The 20,713-nt window shown below is 44.6% G+C and overlaps 1 protein-coding gene across 1 annotated transcript in view; it reads left to right on the forward strand.

The window, feature by feature from the left end:
- TMTC1 (transmembrane O-mannosyltransferase targeting cadherins 1) overlaps positions 1–20,713 on the forward strand; it is a 183,701-nt gene that overhangs the window by 101,786 nt on the left and 61,202 nt on the right. The window contains exons 10-11 of the mRNA XM_056846824.1: positions 9,928–10,092; positions 14,605–14,718. Of these exons, the coding sequence (XP_056702802.1) occupies positions 9,928–10,092; positions 14,605–14,718 (279 nt within the window). The remainder of the gene's footprint in view (positions 1–9,927; positions 10,093–14,604; positions 14,719–20,713) is intronic.

Genomic DNA, 20,713 nt, shown 5'->3' on the forward strand with positions numbered 1-20,713 from the left:
GCTTATCACTCTGCACCATGGGGCTCCTATTGAGGGGGAAAGGAGGGTATAAATGAATAAGTAAATAAATTAAATCATTGCATGATGATCCAGGAGCCTTACCCATCAACAGATGCACATTGGATATTTACACGGTCAGTGGTAGAGCATCTGCTTGGCATGCAGAAGGTCTTAGGTTCAATCCCTACCATCTCCAGTTAAAGGGTCTAGGCAAGTTGGTGATGTAAAAGACCTCTGCCTGAGACCCTGGAGAGCTGCTGCCGGTCTGAGTAGACAGTATTGACTTTGATGGACCAAGGGTCTGATTCAGTAGAAGGCATCTTCATGTGTTCATGTGTGTTTGCAGAATATCCTGGTATATTAGAGATAGGCTTTTTAGGGTAATACTTGTGACTTAAGTTTTGCTATCGGCTGTGGCATTCCGTTTCACTTTTTGCTTGTTTCTGCATAGTATGGATCTTTATCAGTTAAAACTCAGGTCTGCTTAACTTGTATTTCTCGAAAGCTCCAGTCTTATATGTTCTCTTTCCCCCCTTAAAACAGAAAATTGCATTCAGTGTAATGGGCCAAAAGAACATCCAATGCATTTTAAAATTTAATTTAATTTATTTTTTTTACAAAATGAAAGATGTGAAGTGACTTTGGTGGTTATTTTTACTTGACCTCTGTTAATAGCGTTTTGTTTTATAGCAATTAAAATTCATAGTGTGATTGAGGATGCAAGAATGGAGTTGAAATTTTCATGAGGTGGGTGACCTCTTAAAATTGGGAAAAGAGAGTTGTCTTTCTCTTGCCAAGGATTCTGTGGTTATTCACTCGCTTCCATGCTGTGCCTTTTTCTTTCTAGCTTCTTGATCCGAATGCTGATTCTGCTATGCCATTTGCCCTCCCTACTACTGGTGTATATTTTGGGAACTACCGTGACACGTTTAACCAATAGTCCCGAATATCCCAATTCCTGCGTGTTTATAGCAAAGCTATTGGTACAAGTTGAGTATCCTTTGTCCAAAATGCTTGGGACCAGAAATGTTCCAGATTTCGGATCTTTCCGTATTTTTGAATATTTGCAATATATGTAATGAGATTAACTTGGGGATGGGTCCCAAGTCTAAGCACAGAATTCATTTATGTTTTATATACACCTTATACACATAGCCTGAAGGTAATTTTATACAATATTTTAAATAATTTTGTGCATGTGGGCCATTGTGAGGAATCTGCAGTTGGCACGACCAGCCTGCACTTGTGCCATTTTATTACTCTCTGCGGGCGCTCAAAAAGTTTTGGATTTTGGATATTGGATTTCCAGATAAGGGATATTCAACCTGTGTTACAGTGAACAGAATTGAGGATATACCTTTGGGATAGTCTGTGGTTTGTTTCTTTTAATTTTCCTTTCAAGCTTATCTCTCTATGCGAGCTGGTTATTGTATTGACTCGGGAATAAGCTCTAAACCAGATAATTCCTACATTCAGACCTTATCTCTGTCATGAACTTACTTAGAGGCCTAATGTAATATGGTGGATAAAATATTGGACTGCTTTGCAGGGCTGTTCTGAGGATTACAACAAGATGAGTATAAAGCCCTTTGAACGCTGCAGGCCTGTTACAAAGTATTTTCTTCTGCAGTTGAAGTAAAATATAATTCATACTACTTAAACAGCACAAAGTTTCTATGGATCACTTTTATACCAAGAAAAGAAGCGCATGGTAACTGCACATGACTAACTCCAGTGCTTGTCTGAATAGGGGTAAATGGCACTCGTTTCCCTCGAACACAAATGCAGGTTTTACACCATCAGGAACTGATGAGCTCATGAAGCTATTCTATACTGAATTTTGGACCATTGGTTAGTCAGGTTTTTGTGGTGTTTGTCAGACCTGAAGCTACTGCCAGTCAAGGGCAGTGGCTCTCCAGGGTCTTGGGCAGAGCTCTTTTATGTCATCTACTGAAAGGCCCTTTTCCCTGGAGATGCCTAGGATTGAGCCTGGGACCTTCTGCAGGCTCTGTCACTGAGCCATGGCTACTACCCCGTTATCGATTATTCGATCATATTCTTCTGATCTGCCGATTTTTCTGCAGTGAATAGTTTTGTTTAACTGCAACCTTATTTTATAACTATGAGAAGGAAGGATGGCACTTTGTGTTACCATAATCACATTAGTTGTCTGACCTTTGGCAAATCATGACCTGTTTGCATTCTTCCTGCAAAATGGGGGAAATAATGGCCTCACCAGACAGGTTTGCTGAAAGATTTTCTATAGGAAATGTATTAAACAGAAGTTGTTATTAAATAGGGAATGATCCAGCCAATGATACACAATTTTAAGTCCCATAGATTTCCTTGGGACTTAAGCACCTACTTAACGGTCATTCCTATTGAAATTAGCAGGATCTAAAGTATCTAACACTGGCTGGATTGTGCTAAAACTAATTGCAATGAAGCTTATTTGCAATTAGCTAACTTCCACTGCTAATTTATTATAATAGCGATTTCCCAGTGGTTGGCCATGGAGTGTTTGTTGGGTGATTTGGTCAGTATAAAAGCACTTCACTCTCTGTGCTACATCAGCAGCCTGGTGCTAATAAATCTATACACTATTTTTTGTGTGTGTAGTATGGGAAGGTCTGGTTTTCTTTTGTCAGACCTGAAGCTAATGAAGTGCCCCAAATAAAGGTCTTTTACCTGTGGCACTATAAACTGCCCCTGTGTACATAAACAGGTACAGGAATCCTCCTTTTAGACATGACACCCATATAGATAAATGCGTGTCAAGAACCGTCTCCCCTTCCTCTCTTTTCTCTTGCTTTTCACTCAGTCTGCATAAGGACCTCACATACACTAACGTTCCTCAATGTTGCAACATCCCAGCACAGTCGTTTTCCTCTGCTTCGCTAGCTCATTATCTCATTACAAGGACCTTTGCATCTCCTCAAAAGACTTTGCTTTGCAGAAACTGCTTGTTGAGAATGAAACTGGGAAAATTAGAAAATGTATCCTTATTGGTAGAAGTCTATAAAGCTTGATCAATTCTGAATGACAATGTGATTCTTTCTGCAGTGATTCTTTTGGTTTCAGCTGGAGAGATTTGATCCCTGTTTGTACAGTTTAAACTGGTACCATTAAATAGCATAAGTTGTAAAAAGTAGTTCCTGATCTCCAGTGCGTTATCCTTGATCAGATCGACCCGGGGTAACGTTTTATAGGCACAACGCTACTGCCAATCAACTTAATTGGGAGACCCTGAATTATATGAGAGAGAGGGGGAAAAAGTGTTCTCTCTACCCATTTTCTCCTTGCCAATCATAATTTTATAATCTTTAGATACCTCTATAACCTTCATAAACCTTCCACACTTTCTTCCCAGTCATATCTTTGATAAACTAAGAAGTATTTTTGCTACTCCTTGTATGAAAATGTCCTCCAGCCCCTTGATTCTTTAGGGGTTTTAGGGACAGTGGTTTGGATCGGGTGCAGCATTTCCGCGGGTGCAAGGATGTCCACCCATGAATGCAGCATTCTCAGCTCCCCACCCTCATGTAGCCTTCCTCAGAAATTTGCTCCTGGGGGATAGGGGACCTCCCAGAAGCAGGATTTCTGGGGAAATTTCTGGTTGTCACAGGTAGAGGGAGTGAAGAATGGTTGTTTTCTGTGGGTGTAACAACTCGCACTGTGCTCAACAGTGTTGCATAAGGTCTTTGAACAGAAGAAGAAGAGTTGGTTTTTATATGCCGACTTTCTCTACCACTTAAGGAAGAATCAAACCAGCTTACAATCACCTTCCCCTCCCCTCCCCACAACAGACACCCTGTGAGGTAGGTGGGGCTGAGAGAGTGTGACTAGCCCAAAGTCACCCAGCAGGCCTCATGCGCAGGAGTGGGAAACCAACCTGGTTCACCAGATTAGCCTCCGCTGCTCATGTGGAGGAGTGGGGGAATCAAACCCAATTCTCCAGATCAGAGTCCACCGCTCCAAACCACCGCTCTTAACCACTACACCACTCAGGAACGCTGGAGATTGAATATATGGACTGGTTGTCTGACAGGCTCCAGCTTTCTTCAGCCAGTGAAGGGGCTCGAAGGATTCAGTTCCCCATGATCAGTATTTCATTCGGTAAAGTAATGAAAATTGATTGGCTCTAAAACTTGTGATTGCTTGAAGAAACGTTGTGTATCATCTGGTGGAGCAGCTGCAATTGTGGAAGTAACTGTTAAGTGTATTTATGTCGCCTTGCCCTATCACATGCTGCGCTTCCTGAATCGATCATGTGCACAAACGTGTACAGGGAGCAATTGAGTGAAAAAAAATACGGCCGCCCTGAAGCCATTCCTGGCATATTTTAAAACAGAGGGAACAAAAACAATTTTGGTATTACAATTGAGTTTCTGTCTCTACAGAGAGCTCTGCACAGATAAAACGCAGTTACGTCACTAACTGTTACAACAGTGCTTTTAAAAAGATTCTTACCCAGATTTGAACATCTGACGTTTGGGTCGGTGCCTATTAATGTCAAACACTCTGAAGACAAATCAGACTGCTTTTTTTTTTTTTTAAGTGGTTGGTTTCATAAGGACTCAAGATCATAAGAACAAACAAGGAGATGCTGTTGCTGTATAGTTTGGCAAAGGCCGACGAATACACTGGAATAAAAGCCAAGGCTTTTCAGAGAACAAAAACAAATTAGCTCATGGCGCTTTACGTCTAGACTGAAGATTTAGCTGTTTTAACAAAACAGCAAATGAGTCCTTTGGAGGGAAAAATGCGATTTGGCCATATACTAGACGGGGTTGGTATTTGGACGGATTTATGGTGATCATATCCTTGCAATGCTGGCATTGGTTTGCATTTTAAGCAAACACATGAAATAATTTAAGGAGCCATAAACTTTTAAAAGATCTGTTTATTTGTAATTAGAAAAGTAAGCCAGAAGTTCAGTCTGAACAGTATTTTTGAAGGGGGGGGGGGCACTTCTTGAAGGTCTGTTTTTTTGGGGGGGGGAAATGTCTCTTTTGTAGTGATAGAGCACAGATTCCACATGTTTAGATAACTTAGCTTCAGGTTAAGGAAATGTTTTGTAAAGTTATGCTGACTTAGTTAATAAACAATTGTTTTTTTTTTAAAAAATATTTAACAGCACTTTACTTAATAAACTCAAAGAAATTTACGGTAAACTAAAATCTCCAGACAAAATACTCAACTTAAAAACAATTATGCATTAAAAAAACCTAATAAGCCATTATATTGGCAGCGAAGCAAAAAAAAAAAAAAAAAAGCCTGTTAATGTTATGTGAGAAGTTGCTCAGTTGAGTATGTGAGAAGGCCCTTGAGTAAGCAATGTCCAGTATTTTGAATAACACATATGGGCAGCTATGGAACTTCAGACATAAAGAATTTGAGAGGAATGGTATTATAATACATCCCCCTCAGACACACACATTGCTTGTTGTCACAGAAAATACCTTGTTGAAGTACACAGGCATGAAGCTGCCACTATGGCTCTGGATTTGTGTTTTTGGTGAACAGTAATGTTGTGATTGCCCTGACCTGGATGGCCCAGGCTAGCCTGATCTCGTCAGATCTCAGATGCTAAGCAGGGTCGGACCTGGTTAGTACTTGGACGAGAGACCACCAAGGAATACCAGGGTCGCTATGCAGAGGCAAGCAATAGCAAACCACCTCTGTTAGTATCTTGCCTCGAAAACCCTACAAGGTTGCCATAAGTCAGCTGCAACTTGACGACCCTTTACACACACACACACACACACACACACACACACACACACTGTTGTGATTGAGGGACATGGAATGGTGTAGTATAGCCTGATCTCGGAAACTAAGCTGGGTCAGTACTTGGGACCTCCAAGGACGGCTCTGCAGAGGAAGGCAATGACGAACCAGCTTAATCACTTGCCTTGAAAACCCCACCAGGGTTTTCTATAACTTGGTGCAACTTGACAGCACTCTATACACACATAAGAACATAAGAAAAGCACTGCTGGATCAGACCAAGGCCCGTCAAGACCAGCAGTCTGTTCACACAGTGGCCAACCAGGTGCCTCTAGGAAGCCCACAAACAAGATGACTGCAGCAGCATTATACCTAGTATATAAGAACATAAGAAAGGCCACACACACATACACACTGTTGTGATTGTGAACAACAGGTATGCACTGGAAATCCCCTGGTTCAAAGCTGAACCTAGAATTCAGTGGGTTGATTTAGGTAAGCCACAGTTTTTCTAACCATAGTCTAAATATAAGGAGATGGTAGAACAGATTGTATCACTTCAGAATATAGGTGGATGTGCCTTATTCAAAAGTACCCCTCCATAAAAAAAAACCAATATGTAAGAAACTAGCATACCCTAACCCATCCCCTGCTCCTTGCACAGAACTTAAAAATGTGACACCTCCCCCTGCCGCCACGAAGCTTGAAGTGGTACAGTCTAGGGCTGTTGATTCGGTTCGGCCCGAACTGAAAAACAGCCGAATTTCCCCTGATTCGGTGGTTTTTAATTAGGGACGAACCGAACTCAAAAATGGTGGGCAACCGGGGGGCCCGAATTCATTGAGTTCGGAAGTTCACGAATAAATCCGGCAAATTCGGCCGTCAGTAAGCAGCATTCTCCTCCCCCGGCCAATCGGTGGCCAAGCTGGGTCTTCTTCTGGCCAGTCAGTCAGGATTGAGTACTGGAGGAATCAGCTGATGTGCGGCCCGGCCGGGAGAGAGAGAGAGAGAGAGAGAGAGAGAGAGAGAGAGAGAGAGAGAGAGAGAGAGAGGGAAATCTTCGTGTGTGTGTGTGTGGGGGGGTGCTTGTGCACATTCGCTCCTTTCTGTGGCTGCAGGGAGTGTATTTTTTGGGGTACAGACACAAAACTTTCAGCAGAGATTCAGACAAGCCTTCTTAAGAGGCCACCCAAGTTTTGTAAACATTGGGTCAGGGGGTCCTGAGATATGGGCTCCCCCCTTTTTTCTTTCCATGGCTGCAGGTGGCACATTTTTGGGGGTACAGACCCCAAACGTTCGGTGGAGCTTCAGATGAGCCTTCTTAAGATACCCCCCAAGTTTTGTAAACATTGGGTCAGGGGGTCTCGAGATATGGGCTCCACCCCTTTCCCCTCCCCCTTTTCCATTTCCGTGGCTGCAGGGGGCGCTTTTTTGGGATACAGCCCCCAAACTTTCAGCATAACTTCAGACAAGCCTTCTTAAGATACCACCCAAGTTTTGTAAAGATGGGTTCAGTGGGGGCAGAAATATTGGCTCCCCCCTTTTCTCTTTCTGTGGCTGCAGGGGGCGCATTTTTGGGGGTGCAGATCCCAAACTTTGAGCGGAGCTTCAGACAAGCCTTCTTAAGAGACCACCCAAGTTTTGTAAACATTGGGTCAGGGGGTCCCGAGATATGGGCTTTCCCCTTTCCCCTTTTCCGTATTGGGATGAATGGGATCCTGTATGCATCTCCTCCAGAGCAAAACGTCCCGTGCCTAAATGGAAACGTCTTGGATTACCCAGACCTCCTCCCAGCCCCTCCTGCTGGAACAGAAGACAGCCACAGTAAGACCCCTTTGGGGGCTTTAATCTATAATTTTTCTCCTGTGTGTGTGTGTGTGGGGGGAAAGCAGAGTCTGTGTGTGTGTGGGGAAGGAGCAGTTTCTGTGGGTGGGGGAGAAGCCAAAGGGGCTTTTGCCGGTTCTGCCTGGGGTGTGTGTTCCCCCTCGAGTCTCTCTCTCCCTGGTTTGAGGGGGGGTTTCAGTTGTGTGTCTTCAGGTTTTCCCTCATTCATAAGAGCGGTTAGGTCTATCTGGATGCTTGCTCAAAACTTGTTTTCAAATGGTGACTTAAAGAATGCATTTGGAGTCCCATGCAAAAGGGGAAATTCCACCCCTGCTCATTATGCATAGCTAGCTGCCTCTGTCTCTTTCCATGGTTTGCAAACTCCCAGGTGTCAGGTGTTGCTTTGCACAGTTGCAAAGGTGTTGCTTACAAGGTTGTGTTGCTTTTGCAGTCTTGGTGCTTGCAGTTGTGTTGCAATGCTATGCAAACTTATCAGCTGTTTGTCGGGGCTGGGAGCTTTGTGCGTGGGCGGCAAGCTCTGCTCAGAGATGCACATTAAGGGTGGGGGGGACCCCTTTCGGGGCCCATATCTCAGCCCCCCCGACCCAATCTTTACAAAACTTGGGGGTTCTTTCAAGAAGCGTCCTTTGAAGCTCCGCTCAAAGTTTGGGACCTCTACCCCCCAAAATGCCCCCCCCAGAGCCGCGGAAAGGCGCGGTTGTGTTTTTAATGGCTTTATTCAGCCGAATTTTTTTCCCGAACTTTGAATTCCTGCCGAATTGCACGGACCCGAAGTGGGGGAGTTCGGACTTCGGCATATCCCGAATCTAAACGGGCCGAATTCAGCCGAATCCGAACTATACCGAATTTTTTTTAATTCAACAGCCCTAGTACAATCCATTCTGCCACCATCAGATTCAGGGAATGGTCTTAAGATGCTTGATGGCATCCTCTCTCAAGCTAAGTAAGTGACCATGTGTTGGAACTCTTGACTTGCTTAGAGGCGAGTGGGGGGCTATTTCCTTTTCACTCCCAGGGTCAGCCCCCCAAGGCTCCGGCCTGAGACCTGAAGAACTGCTTCCTGTCTAGGTAGATGGACTAATGGATTGACTTTTGGCATAAGGCAGTTTCATATGTTCATATGAAAGGTGGGATAGATACATTAATAAATATTTGCCTTCTGGTAATTTAAACGCATTGGGCTAGTTCAGGTGTAGTGCTTATTTGGAACTGTGTTGAATAAGCTTTGTGCTCCTGTGTTCCCTCTCTTCCTCCTCGCAAACTGACTAACATCATTACTTCCTCTTTAGCAGAAACTCTAGTTTGTCCCTGCAGTTCAAATCAGCAACCTGTGGTTTGTGCTGGCCCTTCAAACCATGATTGCATCTTGCAAAATGTTCTTTCTTAGCATATTTATCTGCCTCTTTTCTCCTCAAAAGGACCTAAAGTAGCTTACAGCAGTAATAAAAAGTACTATCAAAATACATACGGTGGGGAGGAAATACAATTTAAAAGAAACGGACAAAAAATAACCAGCTTTATTGTGTGCCTGTCCTAGGTCCCATGGGCTAGCTTGTCGAAGGCCACAGGCTCTTTGGCTCTGCCCTTCATCTCACTCCTAAGGCCTTGCGTCTCTTACTATGCTTAAACTTTATACCTACAAACAGGAAGAGCAAATAGAAGCACAGCTTCAGCTGGCAGCAATATTCCTCCCAGTCTGCCCTGTAGAAGCATGAAATATACAGGACTGTATCGGTTTCATAAGTGCTTCAATTCAATAGAAAATTTTCTTTTTACTGCATCGGATCCCCAAATACAAGTTTATTGTTCTTTTCTGTACAAAAGTATTTAATCCTCTAGTGCGCAGGTCCTCAGCATGGTGCCCACCGACACCTTTCCTGGTGCCTACCGGGTGTTTTTAGAAAGTGGGCGTGGCCATGTGAGGCTCTTCCCCCGGAGGGCTTCTGCTTGACCACTGGAGATCTGATTGGCTGTGCAAATTAAAATAACATTGCTCCAGTGGCAGCTTACACCACAGTGTTGGTTTTATTCTCTCTCACTCCTCTTTCCAGTGTATTTTTTTTAACTTACCACCCTTCTCCCCTGCACTTGGGTTTCCTCTCTCTGTGTATATGGCTCCGCCCCCTGCAGCAGCCATTTTGTAGTTGTCATCACCGCCCTGTGTCAGAATTCCAAAGGTGCCCACAGGCTTGAAAAGGTTGGTGAACGATTGCCTGCGAGCTGAATCCCGGCTTTACAGATTAACCATATTTAAAACGAGTCATGGCGTTGCGTCATGTCTGAATGGAGTCGAAATATAACACTGAGACTCTGACGTTTTCCTCTCTTCTCCTTTCACGTTTGCCTTTTCAGTATGGGGTACTGCATCCTTTTGGTTCACGGTTTGAACAAGCTCTGCACGTGGCTAAATAAATGGAGAGCCACCGCGACGGCCATGTCGGTGTTGCTTCTGTTGCTGTTCTCCTGGAAAACCGTGAAGCAGAACGAAATCTGGTTGTCAAGGGAGTCTCTTTTCAGGTATGACTTTGCACCTGTGTCTTCTGGAAGATGTGGTACTTAGCAGTGCTAAGTATTTGGAACCAGTTACCTAGATGGGTGGATGGGCTGTCCTTTGGTGGAGGTCTTCAGGTAGAGATTGGGTAGCTACTTGCCTATTTCTGGGTTTCCTTCACTGACCAGGGAATGAACAATAAGGTCTGTGAGGTCTTTTTTAATTCTGTCTCATGATATTATGGCATAAAGGCAGAGGTGAGGAAAGAAGTGGCAAAACTTCCATTTGGTGCCACAAAGCTATATATCTACCTCTGTCTAGTGCATTTTCCTCCCACCTTCCTCCAGTGAGTTCAAGGAGATGCACAGGGTTCTCCCTTCTTCACTGTATCCTCACAACAGCCCTGCGAGGTAGATGAGGCTGAGAGTGTAGGAAGAAGACGAAGAACAGTTGGTTTTTATCAGGAAGGCTGATATTCTAGAGGGACTGAATCCACTAGTCCTAGATGGATTAATGTTGGCTTTTTCAGAGCAGTCTAAGGGCTTGGAGGTGCTCATGAACCCTGCCTTACTGTTTGAAAAGCATGTCGGCATGGTGGCCCGGAGCACCTTCTATCAGCTGCATCTTATTCGCCAACTTTCTCTTTGCCTCAATTCAGCAGATTTGGCCACACTGATTCATGCTTCCGTAAGATATTCCATTTAGAGTATATGCTGAAAATCAGCATTTTAAAATGCCATATATCCCACTGCTAAGGGGTGCCAGAAGGATAATGCATCCCCCAGCCAGTGAATCTCCTCATCTTGGGGATCAGACTTTTAAAATGCTTCCATATCCCATCTATAAATGGATTCTCCTTGTTCAGCAAATCTGTTCCCTGAGCCAAATGTGCTGACTGGGAATGATTCTCCCCACATAGCAGGATGCTTTTACTGCTTTTTATTTATGCATGTTAACTCTGCCAAACTAGCAGTTGCTGTGTATGCCGCTCCGCCTTGTTTTGTGCATCGCAAACAGGATTATTTAATAAGTTCCAACCATGAGCACTCATGAAAGATCAATGGAAGGCAATTTAATAGGAGGTTGCACAGAAAACAGTTTATCATGAGGGGGGAAACGTTATTACCTATGGTGATGATTCATGGAACAGTGTTTTGTTTTTTTAAAAAGCTGCCACTTGACTCTCAGCATATCTCTCGAGTACTGTTCAGTTTTAGCTGTTGTAATTGTCATGGCTTCACCCAAGGAATGCTGGGAATTGTAGTTTGGCGAGGGTGCTGGAAATTCTGTGTTTAGCATTTTCAGCTGTGTCCTAGAAGGATCTGAGGGTTCCATCTTGCAAATGGACAAGACCAGTAACTGCCTGTACACATGCATTCTCTTTTGTCCCCCCCCCCCGCCCCCACCTTGTGGAATGGCTTCCTTGATAAGGTCAGAAGGCTTCCACTCTTCTGGCATTCTGCAAACTATGTAAAACGAGAATTGATCAAGAGGGCATTTTTATAATGGTAATGGGGCAATATTATAACAAAATGGTTCAGGAAGATGATATAATAAACAGAAAAGGACTGTGTACTATACCCACTGTGCAGAGTATGTATTATCTGTTTGTTGTATGCATTATCCTGCTCTCACTGCATTGTTTTCTACTTGCATAATACCATTTTCTGCATTGTTTAACCTATGCCTAATCCTATTGATTGCATTGATTTACAGTGTCGAATCTGTCTTGAGTCTCCGAAAGGTGTGCTATAAATTTAGTAAATAAAATAAATAAATGTAGATGCTAGCAGGTAGATTATTTTTGCCACAGTAGACCAGGGAAGTGCATGTTCCTAGTCTGAGGTATAGTTGTTTTATTTAAATGCTGATTTATGCCCTCACGTATTTTTAAGGGATGTTTATTATTGATCATTTTATGCTGTTTTTACACATTTATTGTATTATTTTGCTTTGTGAACCACCTTAAGCTGGTATCTGGAGAGGTGACATATATGTGAAATATATAATACATAAATAATATTGCTTTTAACTTCTGGTTATGCTATTTATGCCCCTTTGTGGGGTTCTGAACAACAATTTTATGTATCCGATGAAGAAGGGTCTGGTGTGTATCTGTGTAGACACACACATGGGGGACCTGCAAGGACTCTCATATCATTTCTCCATTTTCTTTTCTATTTACCTCCCACTGGCAGTACCTGCAGCTTCTACCCTTAACTTCCTACCTTCATTTTTCTCTTTCTCCCCCTGGCAACATTTGTTCCCTCCCCTCACACACCTTTTCTAATTCCCCTCCACCATCGTCAACTTTACCTTTTAAACTTTTTTGCTGCTTCTCCCTTCAGCATTACCTTCTCTCCTATGTTTCACCTTTTTTAGTCTGTCTCTCTCCCCTCTTCCTCGTGTTGACATTAAATGAAGAAGAAGAGGAGTTAGTTTTTATATGCCGACTTTCTCTACCACTTAAGGGAGAATCAAAGCGGCTTACAATTAACTTCCCTTCCCCTCCCCACAACAGACACCCTGTGAGGTAGGTGGGGCTGAGAGAGCTCTAAGAGAGCTGTGACTGGCCCAAGGTCACCCAGCTGGCTTCATGAGGAGGAGTGGGGGAACCAACCCTGTTCACCAGATTAGCGTCCTCTGCTCATGTGGAGGAGTGGGGAATCAAACCCAGTTCTCCAAATCAGAGTCCACCGCTCCAAACCACTGCTCTTAACCACTACACCATGCTGGCTTGGAATCATTAGCAAGGTTGATTGAGCTTTGTCTAGCAACATCCCAAATGGCACTGGTTTCCTACAGAAGCAGCCATTGCTTTTATGATTTTTAGGTTTTTCTATCCCCCAATATTTTTTCAACATATCATAATTTTCTGTAAACCTGGGGCTCCCTCCAAACTTGTTGACCCCCCTCCATCTTTCCCTGGACTCATTGTGTGGATTTATGGATCCATACTCTATGGCCCCCTGACCTGGAAGGCCCAGGCTAGCCTGATCTCATCACATCTCAGAAGCTAAGCCCTGGTTAGTACTTGGATGGGGGACCACCAAGGAATACCAGGGTTGTTATGCAGAGGAATGTAATGGCAAACCACCTGTCTCCTGCCTTGAAAACCACACACACACACATGGCTGAGGTAAGGTTTCTTGTCTAAGGCTAATTTATATACACACTTGATCTTAGCCGATAGGCCGAGAATCTATATTTATATATCTTTGGCATTGATTTGAACCAGGGAATTGTTGGTTCTGCAGCTCAGATTCATACCCATTAGACGACACTAGGTTTCAGCAAGGAAGCTGAGCACGTTTATGCAAAATAAGCAAATTTGCATAACTATTTTTGCTTTAAGCTGGCACTGGTACAACCTTTACAAATCAATTTACATCACCGGATTTCGTGCCAGCACATTGTGTTAGAGGTTAGTCTCTCAGAAACACCGTAACAGTCAATTAGGAAGGAAATCACGCTGAGACATTGTTCTCAAACTGAGTGTATCTGGTTTTCCCCCCCTCAGCCAGTTCATTTGCTGCATATTTTTTTTTGAAGGGAAAGATAATCGTGTTTAGGAATTTATGTTAGGAAAAATGTGTGTGGAAAGTGCCAGTTGGGAGGACGACGGAAACAGGCATGGAAAACTTTATTGTGTGTTGACTAATTATGCGTCTTCTAGGTTTTCCTCCATTGGCTGGGAAATGAGTGTTTTTAATATTTCCACTTTTACTTAGAAAATAATCTCCTGAGTGGATGAAGGATCAGGTTTAGTAAATGCTAGTCACTTTTTCTTTGACTTAACAAACATGTAGGGCCAATCCTCACGTTATGATTTCACACATACGCATGAAGCTGCCTTATACTGAATCAGACCATCAGCAGGCTTCATGTGGAGGAGTGAGGAATCAAACCTGGTTCTCCAGATTAGAGTCCACCGCCCCTAACCACTACACCACGCTGGCTCTTGAAAAAAGCTGCTGGAAACTGAGACTGCTTCATAGGCCGTTCCCTGCTTTATGACCACACCGTTCTGCCCACGCTATGTCACTACTGGCCTCCCAGGATAGAGGAGGCATGTGTAATGTCAAAGGGTGCCACCAGCTTAGCCTTGTGTTTCCAGCTGAGAAAGGGAGAGGTATGGGAGAGCACAAGGTTTGCACAAAGGGCAACCTAAATTCCATCCCTGGACTCTTCATTTAAGAGATCCTAGGCAGCAGGTGTTGGGAAAGACCTTTTCTCTGCCTGAGGCTTGAAAGAGCCACTTCCATTCAGAGTAGACAGCACTGAGCTAGGTGGATTAATAGCCTGACTTGGTCGAATGCCGTTTTATTTGTTTATCACATCCATAGTAAATAGCAGGATTGAGGAGGCTGTGATTGCTAAAGTATGCCTTGTTCTGCAATAGGAGATTCACTAGGATTCTTTTCGAGCGCTTGTTTTCCAGCCTGCTTTACTCTTACTTGATGCTTGTTGGGGGTAAGCTGATGAAGTGTGAAATCATGAATTTATGTATCTTTTCTTGTGTGGTTTCCCATTCCTAGGTCTGGCGTGCAGACTCTGCCCCACAATGCCAAGGTGCACTATAACTATGCCAATTTTTTGAAAGACCAAGGTCGCAACAGCGAAGCCATCTATCACTACAAAACAGCACTCAAGTAAGTTCCTGGGAATCTTTCCGACACCCGCTTCTTTGATTTGTGTAAGTGTGGGCTGATGAGTAGGAAGAAGTTGCCACAGAAAGGGGTCTCCCGTGTTCCTTGGTGGGTTCTGCCCATTTTACCATATGCAGAACTGAACTGATAATATTGACTCAGCACTCTACAAAGGGGCCGTGAAGAATTTGTGGATAGAAGAAATGCTTGAACCCACATTGGCACTGTGCTTTATACCCTTGTTAATAGTTACTAGTCCAAATAGAACAATAATAGCTGTCCAGCACACAGATGCTGCACCAGACCAACATCCGTAGCACTAAGACCTTTACCGAGCATGGACAGTCAGTGTGGTGTAGTGGTTAAGAGCGGTGGTTTGGAGCAGTGGACTCTGATCTGGAGAACCAGGTTTGATTCCCCACTCCTCCACATGAAGTCAGCTGGGTGACCTTGGGCTAGTTACACTCTCTCAGCCTCACCTACCTCGCGGTGTCTGTTGTGGGGAGGGGAAGGGAAGGTGATTGTAAGACGGTTTGAGTCTCCCTTAAGTGATAGAGAAAGTTGGCATATAAAAACCAACTTTTCTTCTTCTTCTCTTTTCTTCTTCCCTTTTCTTTAATGTAGTTCCTGTCCAGCTCCTATTTTGGCATTACTTTTGCTGGAGAAGCTGCTTTCTGAAAGCTGGGGATCCATATTGGAATTCCCCACTGTATAATTTAGCCCCCCCCTCAAAAAAACCCCATAAGACATCCCCATCCTTAGGTGGTTTAAACTCTGGTAGGGGGGGAAAGCATTGTACCCATATTGTACCCATCTTCGTTTTCCATTAGAGTATTTTTAATTGGAGAAACGACATGGGAGGGGGAAAGAGTTAACCCCCTTCCCCAGCTCTATGGCCCTGATTCCTATTAATCGGCTTGCTTTTAGCAGCTAAATTGCACATTATAGAATCAAATCCCAGATCCCTCTGGCAAAGTGTAGTTTGGCCCTTAGACTGCTCATACCCTTGCTCCTTATTGTGTGCCTTTCTTCCATATTTGAAACCTGAAGATTCAATGTCTTGCCATCTGCAATTCTGTACCTTATTCTGCTGGGACTTGCCCCTGTGGGAGGAGTTGTATTGAAACTATCTCACACACGCTATTTTACTGTTCTTACTATGCAGAAACTCTATCCAGATTTTTAACTTCCATCTTGGCAAACAAGACAGGACCCTCTGATTATGCTAAGGTGTCCTTTCTCCTGAATAATAGGTCTACCAGTATAACGGTGAAAGTGGCCAAATTCTTGCAGAGTGTTATAAAAGTGCGTTTTGATAAAACTCAGAGATGAGAGCTGTTGTATAACTGTAATAGTTTGGCTTATGTAATATTTTTATTGTCTGACTTATATATTTTATGCCATTAAAGGTTTTTGGTGTTGGAATTGGAAAACAGAAGTATGCAAGAAGAGTTACCTGCCTTGGACAGGGTGCCCTGGGGAAACAGCAGCTGATATCTGCTCCCCTAAAATGTTTATCCGCACCACTACAAAAGATAGACAGGAATTTATATTTGCATAGACAATAGGCTGGTGTGGATTAACGTTTCTCATACAGAATTAATCTGTTAGTAAATTAGTTCTCAGGCAGGAGACAGCAGCAGCTCTGCAGGCTTTCTGGCAGCCTCCCATGGCTGCTTTTCATTTAAAATAAAAACAAAACAAAAAACAAGAAGACTGTTGCAATGTCTCCCATGTAACACATAATTTGGCCCCGAGCCAAATGTCTTTAAGGTCGCCTAAAAAGCACTTTTCATAGTAAATGGTTTCCAAAAAAATTGATGTAGCCAGATATTTCCGTTTCAGTACCAGATGCTTTTAAGTTTTGAACGCGGAGCCAAGACATCTAATTGCTTTTCCTACTAGATTATAAAAAACAACAAACTTTTTTTTCATTATTCTAAATGACGAAGGCCGTCTTAATGATCCATGTATAAGAATGAGACAAGTCGTAATTTTCATAAAGGAATTGGTCCTAGCATATCTCTGATCCGTTTCTCTTAAGGCAGTAGTTTCAGTGCTAGAGTTGGAAACTTTGGATGCAGATGCCAGAGCAAACCGAATTGAGATTGCACATTGGGATAAAACTGAGATTTAAAATCCTCTGTTGAAACGGGGGGTGGGGGTGGGAATTTCCATTTACTCAGATTGAGACGTCATGGCTAATTTGTGTTTGGGTCACGGCTTTCTAGACCTAGAAACCTTCAGTCACTCCTTGCAAGATAAAGAAGGGGGAGGAGCAAACAAATAGCATTTGTACCAGTCCTGGCTGGGCGAACCTCTGTTTGCCATGATTTCAGAATGCATTCAATAATGTGTAACTTGCTTATCTTATTGATTACAGTTGCTCAGATCTGTTGTGCTGAATATTAGCTTTCTGAGCAGAGAATTTCATGGAAGCTTCTGGAAGCAGCAGCGCTGTTTCTCCTCCTCTCTGCCGTAGCAACAAGTAATCCCAAATCTGAGACTTGCTGCACTCTGGGTTTGCTGACCCCAAACCACTTCATTGGCTGCTGTTTGCGGGATTGAGAAATTCGGAGTGCAATAACATCATACCGCTTGCGTTGAAGTATTGGATGCTATTGGTGTGAGCGTGTTAATGTGCAGCTCTAGCCTCGATTTCGATTACTGAACCTTAATGTGCGGAAGAAGGTCTGCTGATTTGTATGTCAGCATCATGCCCCTAACTCTCCATGTGCACTATGACTCCTGTAATGGCTAGTTGCAACCTGAGATGGATTTTGACTCGGCCCTTCCCAGTCAAAAATGTGTAAGCAGCTGTATTGGCCCGTGGGAAATCAAGAACAAGACACAAAAATCCGAGTTATAACTTTTTAGCAGGGCTAACCAAGATGACACGAAACATTTGATCTCCTCAGACCTTTTCATCAGACTAGACGTCACAAAATTGAAGGAGGGGGAAAAAAGCAGATTTTCCAAGATCTTGACTCTGGCTTGTCAGCCTTTGGTATTAGATGCTGACAAGCTCACAGACGCTAGCTTACTTGCTGTAGGTGTTAGGGGCATTTTTCACGGTAGATTTTGCTTCTGTTTTGCCACGGACTAAAAAAACACACGATTTAAATGTTTTTTTCATGGCCGCGATTTATCCTCGTCAATTATCTGTAGTTTTGGTTTTTCATGGGAACAAAGCACGCTGTATTTGACAACAGTTTGGTCTGTCCCTTTTGCAGGAGGCCTCCCCTTCCAACAGGCTCATTGTTTATGCCTGCCCCCAGCTCCGCCCCAACTCCGTCCAGCAGATTACCTCGTGCGGTTCACCAGCCCCAGCGCAAAAAACAAGCACCAGTCCCTCTGGTCTCCTCCATTTTTCTTCCACCCTCGCTCTGTTCTGCTTTTGGAACAGTCAGATTCCAAATTGGGGGGGGGGGGGCAAGGCAGCGCTTTCCTCAAAGCTTCCCTCTATTTTCTATAGGTGTGAAACCCATTGCCCTTTAATGATAGACAGGATTGGGGGGGGGCAGGGAATCGATGTACCCAGAGAAGTGTTTAGCTGAAAGTGGGAATGGGGGGGGGGGGGGAGAGGAAAGAAGGCCCCTGGATTGCGTGCTGGCCATGATCCGGCCACATTGCATCGTGAGAGACAGGAGGGCTCCTAGCTTGCGCACCAGCCCCGATCCAGCCAGTGTGCATGGCGGGGGGGGGGGGGAGGAAAGAAGGCCCCTGGATTGTGCGCTGGCCATGATCCGGCCACATTGCATCGTGAGAGACAGGAGGGCTCCTAGCTTGCGCACCAGCCCCGATCCAGCCAGTGTGCATGGCGGGAGGGGGGGAGGAAAGAAGGCCCCTGGATTGCTCACCGGCCATGATCCGCCCACATTGCATCGTGAGAGACAGGAGGGCTCCTAGCTTGCGCACCAGCCCCGATCCAGCCAGTGTGCATGGCGGGGGGGGGGAGAGGAAAGAAGGCCCCTGGATTGCTCACCGGCCATGATCCGGCCACAGTGCATCGAGAGAGAGGAGGGAGATAAGAGCAGGCTGGCCGCCCCTCTTCAGAAGAGTGATGGGAGGGAGTTTCGCCTTGGGTTTTCCGCTCTCAGGATGCACATTTTTCCCATCCGATTTCTCAAAAATCCCCCCTTCCCTCTGGGGCAGAGGGGCCAACAGCCCCTTCCCTTGAACATCCCCCCCCCACGGGTCCAGCTGCCCTAGACTGAGCTGCCACCACCACCAGCGCGCGAGGAGCACATGGCGTGGCCCCGCCAGTCTCCCCCTGGAGCCGTCCATCCGACGTCCCCCTGGGCTTGGAGGTGTGGGCCCAGCTCCAAGGCCCATCCCCGGCGAGGGGCGGGGAAGGCGTGCGGGGACGGAGGGAGAGAAGTGCCAGGATTCTAGGCAGGCAGGCAGGCAGCCAAAGGGGCGGTATTCTTGTCCGAGCGCGAAACTCCCCCAGCCAATCACCGTTCTTGGGGGAGGAGAAAGGAGACATCCCGGGGAGCGAAGCAAACATTTTTTCATGGGCATCCGTGCAACAAAACACCCGTCCACAGGAAAGATCGTCTCAAAAGTGGTTTGGATTGCCTCTCTTTTAACCCGGCTTATTTTGCTCAGGGGGGGGGAAACACGGATCTGCAGTGAATAACCAAAATTTGACTCCGACGCAAATCAGCGTCGAAACAGCAGCAAATCTCCGTGAAGAATACCCCTTAGATTACAGCACTTGCATTCTGGGAAAAAGAAGCAAAGGGGGGGAATCTCAGAGTCCATCAAGGTCCAGATGTTACTTAGAAACCCGTGTGAGAAGTGTAGTTCTCTTTGCAGGCTGAGAGTAGGTAGAAGCGTCTGGTGGTCTGTATTTTAACTGTGGTTGAGATTAATTTACAATTGTTCACAAAGTATATCAAACTGGGTTGTTAGTACTGCCTGTCAGCATTCTTTCCCTGGGCTGTTCTCATCCTGTTGACAAAGCCCTCTCTTTCTTAGCTCAAATTAGGCAGGTATCTGTAAAACAGAAAGAAAAGCTGTGAACAGCCATATTGTCCCACACAAAATCCAGAGCAAGAAACAAAATCCATGTAATATAAAGTATAACACCAATAGTCAGGGTCTTAAGATCTCGATTTGAAAAATATACTTTCCCCCCTCCTTCGTTATAAAATGTTTGTAACATTTAGCCTGATGAACTCTTATGAACTCAAAAACTTGCACAACTTTTTTGGGTCATTTTGATTGGCCCTAATAAAAGGTGAGAGCCAGCATGGTGTAGTGGTTAAGAATGGCGGACTCTAATGTGGAGAACCAGGTTCGATTCCCCACTCCTCCACATGAAGCCTGCTGGTTGGCCTCGGGCCAGACACAGTTCTCTCAGAACTCTCTCAGTCCACATGGAGGAAGCAATGGCAAACCACTTCTGAATGACTCTTGCGTTGAAAACCCTATGGGGTTGCCATATGTCAGCTGATTTGATGGCACTTTCCACCACCAATAAAAGGTAGGACATGGATTTTGCTTCCTGGTTGAAGTCTAGATGCTGCATGATACAATCTCTCTATTCATCCTGTTGACAGTACCAGGCATGCCTTCTTCACTAGGCCTTAAGTGCAGCCATCTGCTTGTGAGTTAGCCTAAGCCCAAATTAATTGCTGTCAGAGATTCCCCCCCCCCCATATTACTCCCTCCTCAAGCTCAGCAAGAACTGAGTTGCCATAGCTATGGTGCTGTCTTCAACTTGGCAAAGCTTTAATTATGCAGGAGGCTGAAGATTGATTGCCAGGAGTGTTAATTAAGCATCATTAGGTATATAGCACATCATACTCTCGGTTTGAAGAGCATTGTGAACATGATCTCGCCTGGTGCTTTATGTCTTTTGTGAAGGACCGGTGGCACATCTCCCAAAGTTGCTGGTGGCTGCAAGTTCTCTAGCAGAGGATGTACGGTTGCTTGGCAACCTGAAATTAAGCTGTAGTTGCCTGATCTGTTACCTTTCCAACCCTTGCAG

The sequence above is a fragment of the Euleptes europaea genome, chromosome 3 (genome assembly GCF_029931775.1).
Source record: "Euleptes europaea isolate rEulEur1 chromosome 3, rEulEur1.hap1, whole genome shotgun sequence".
Classification (NCBI taxonomy): Eukaryota; Metazoa; Chordata; class Lepidosauria; order Squamata; family Sphaerodactylidae; genus Euleptes; species Euleptes europaea.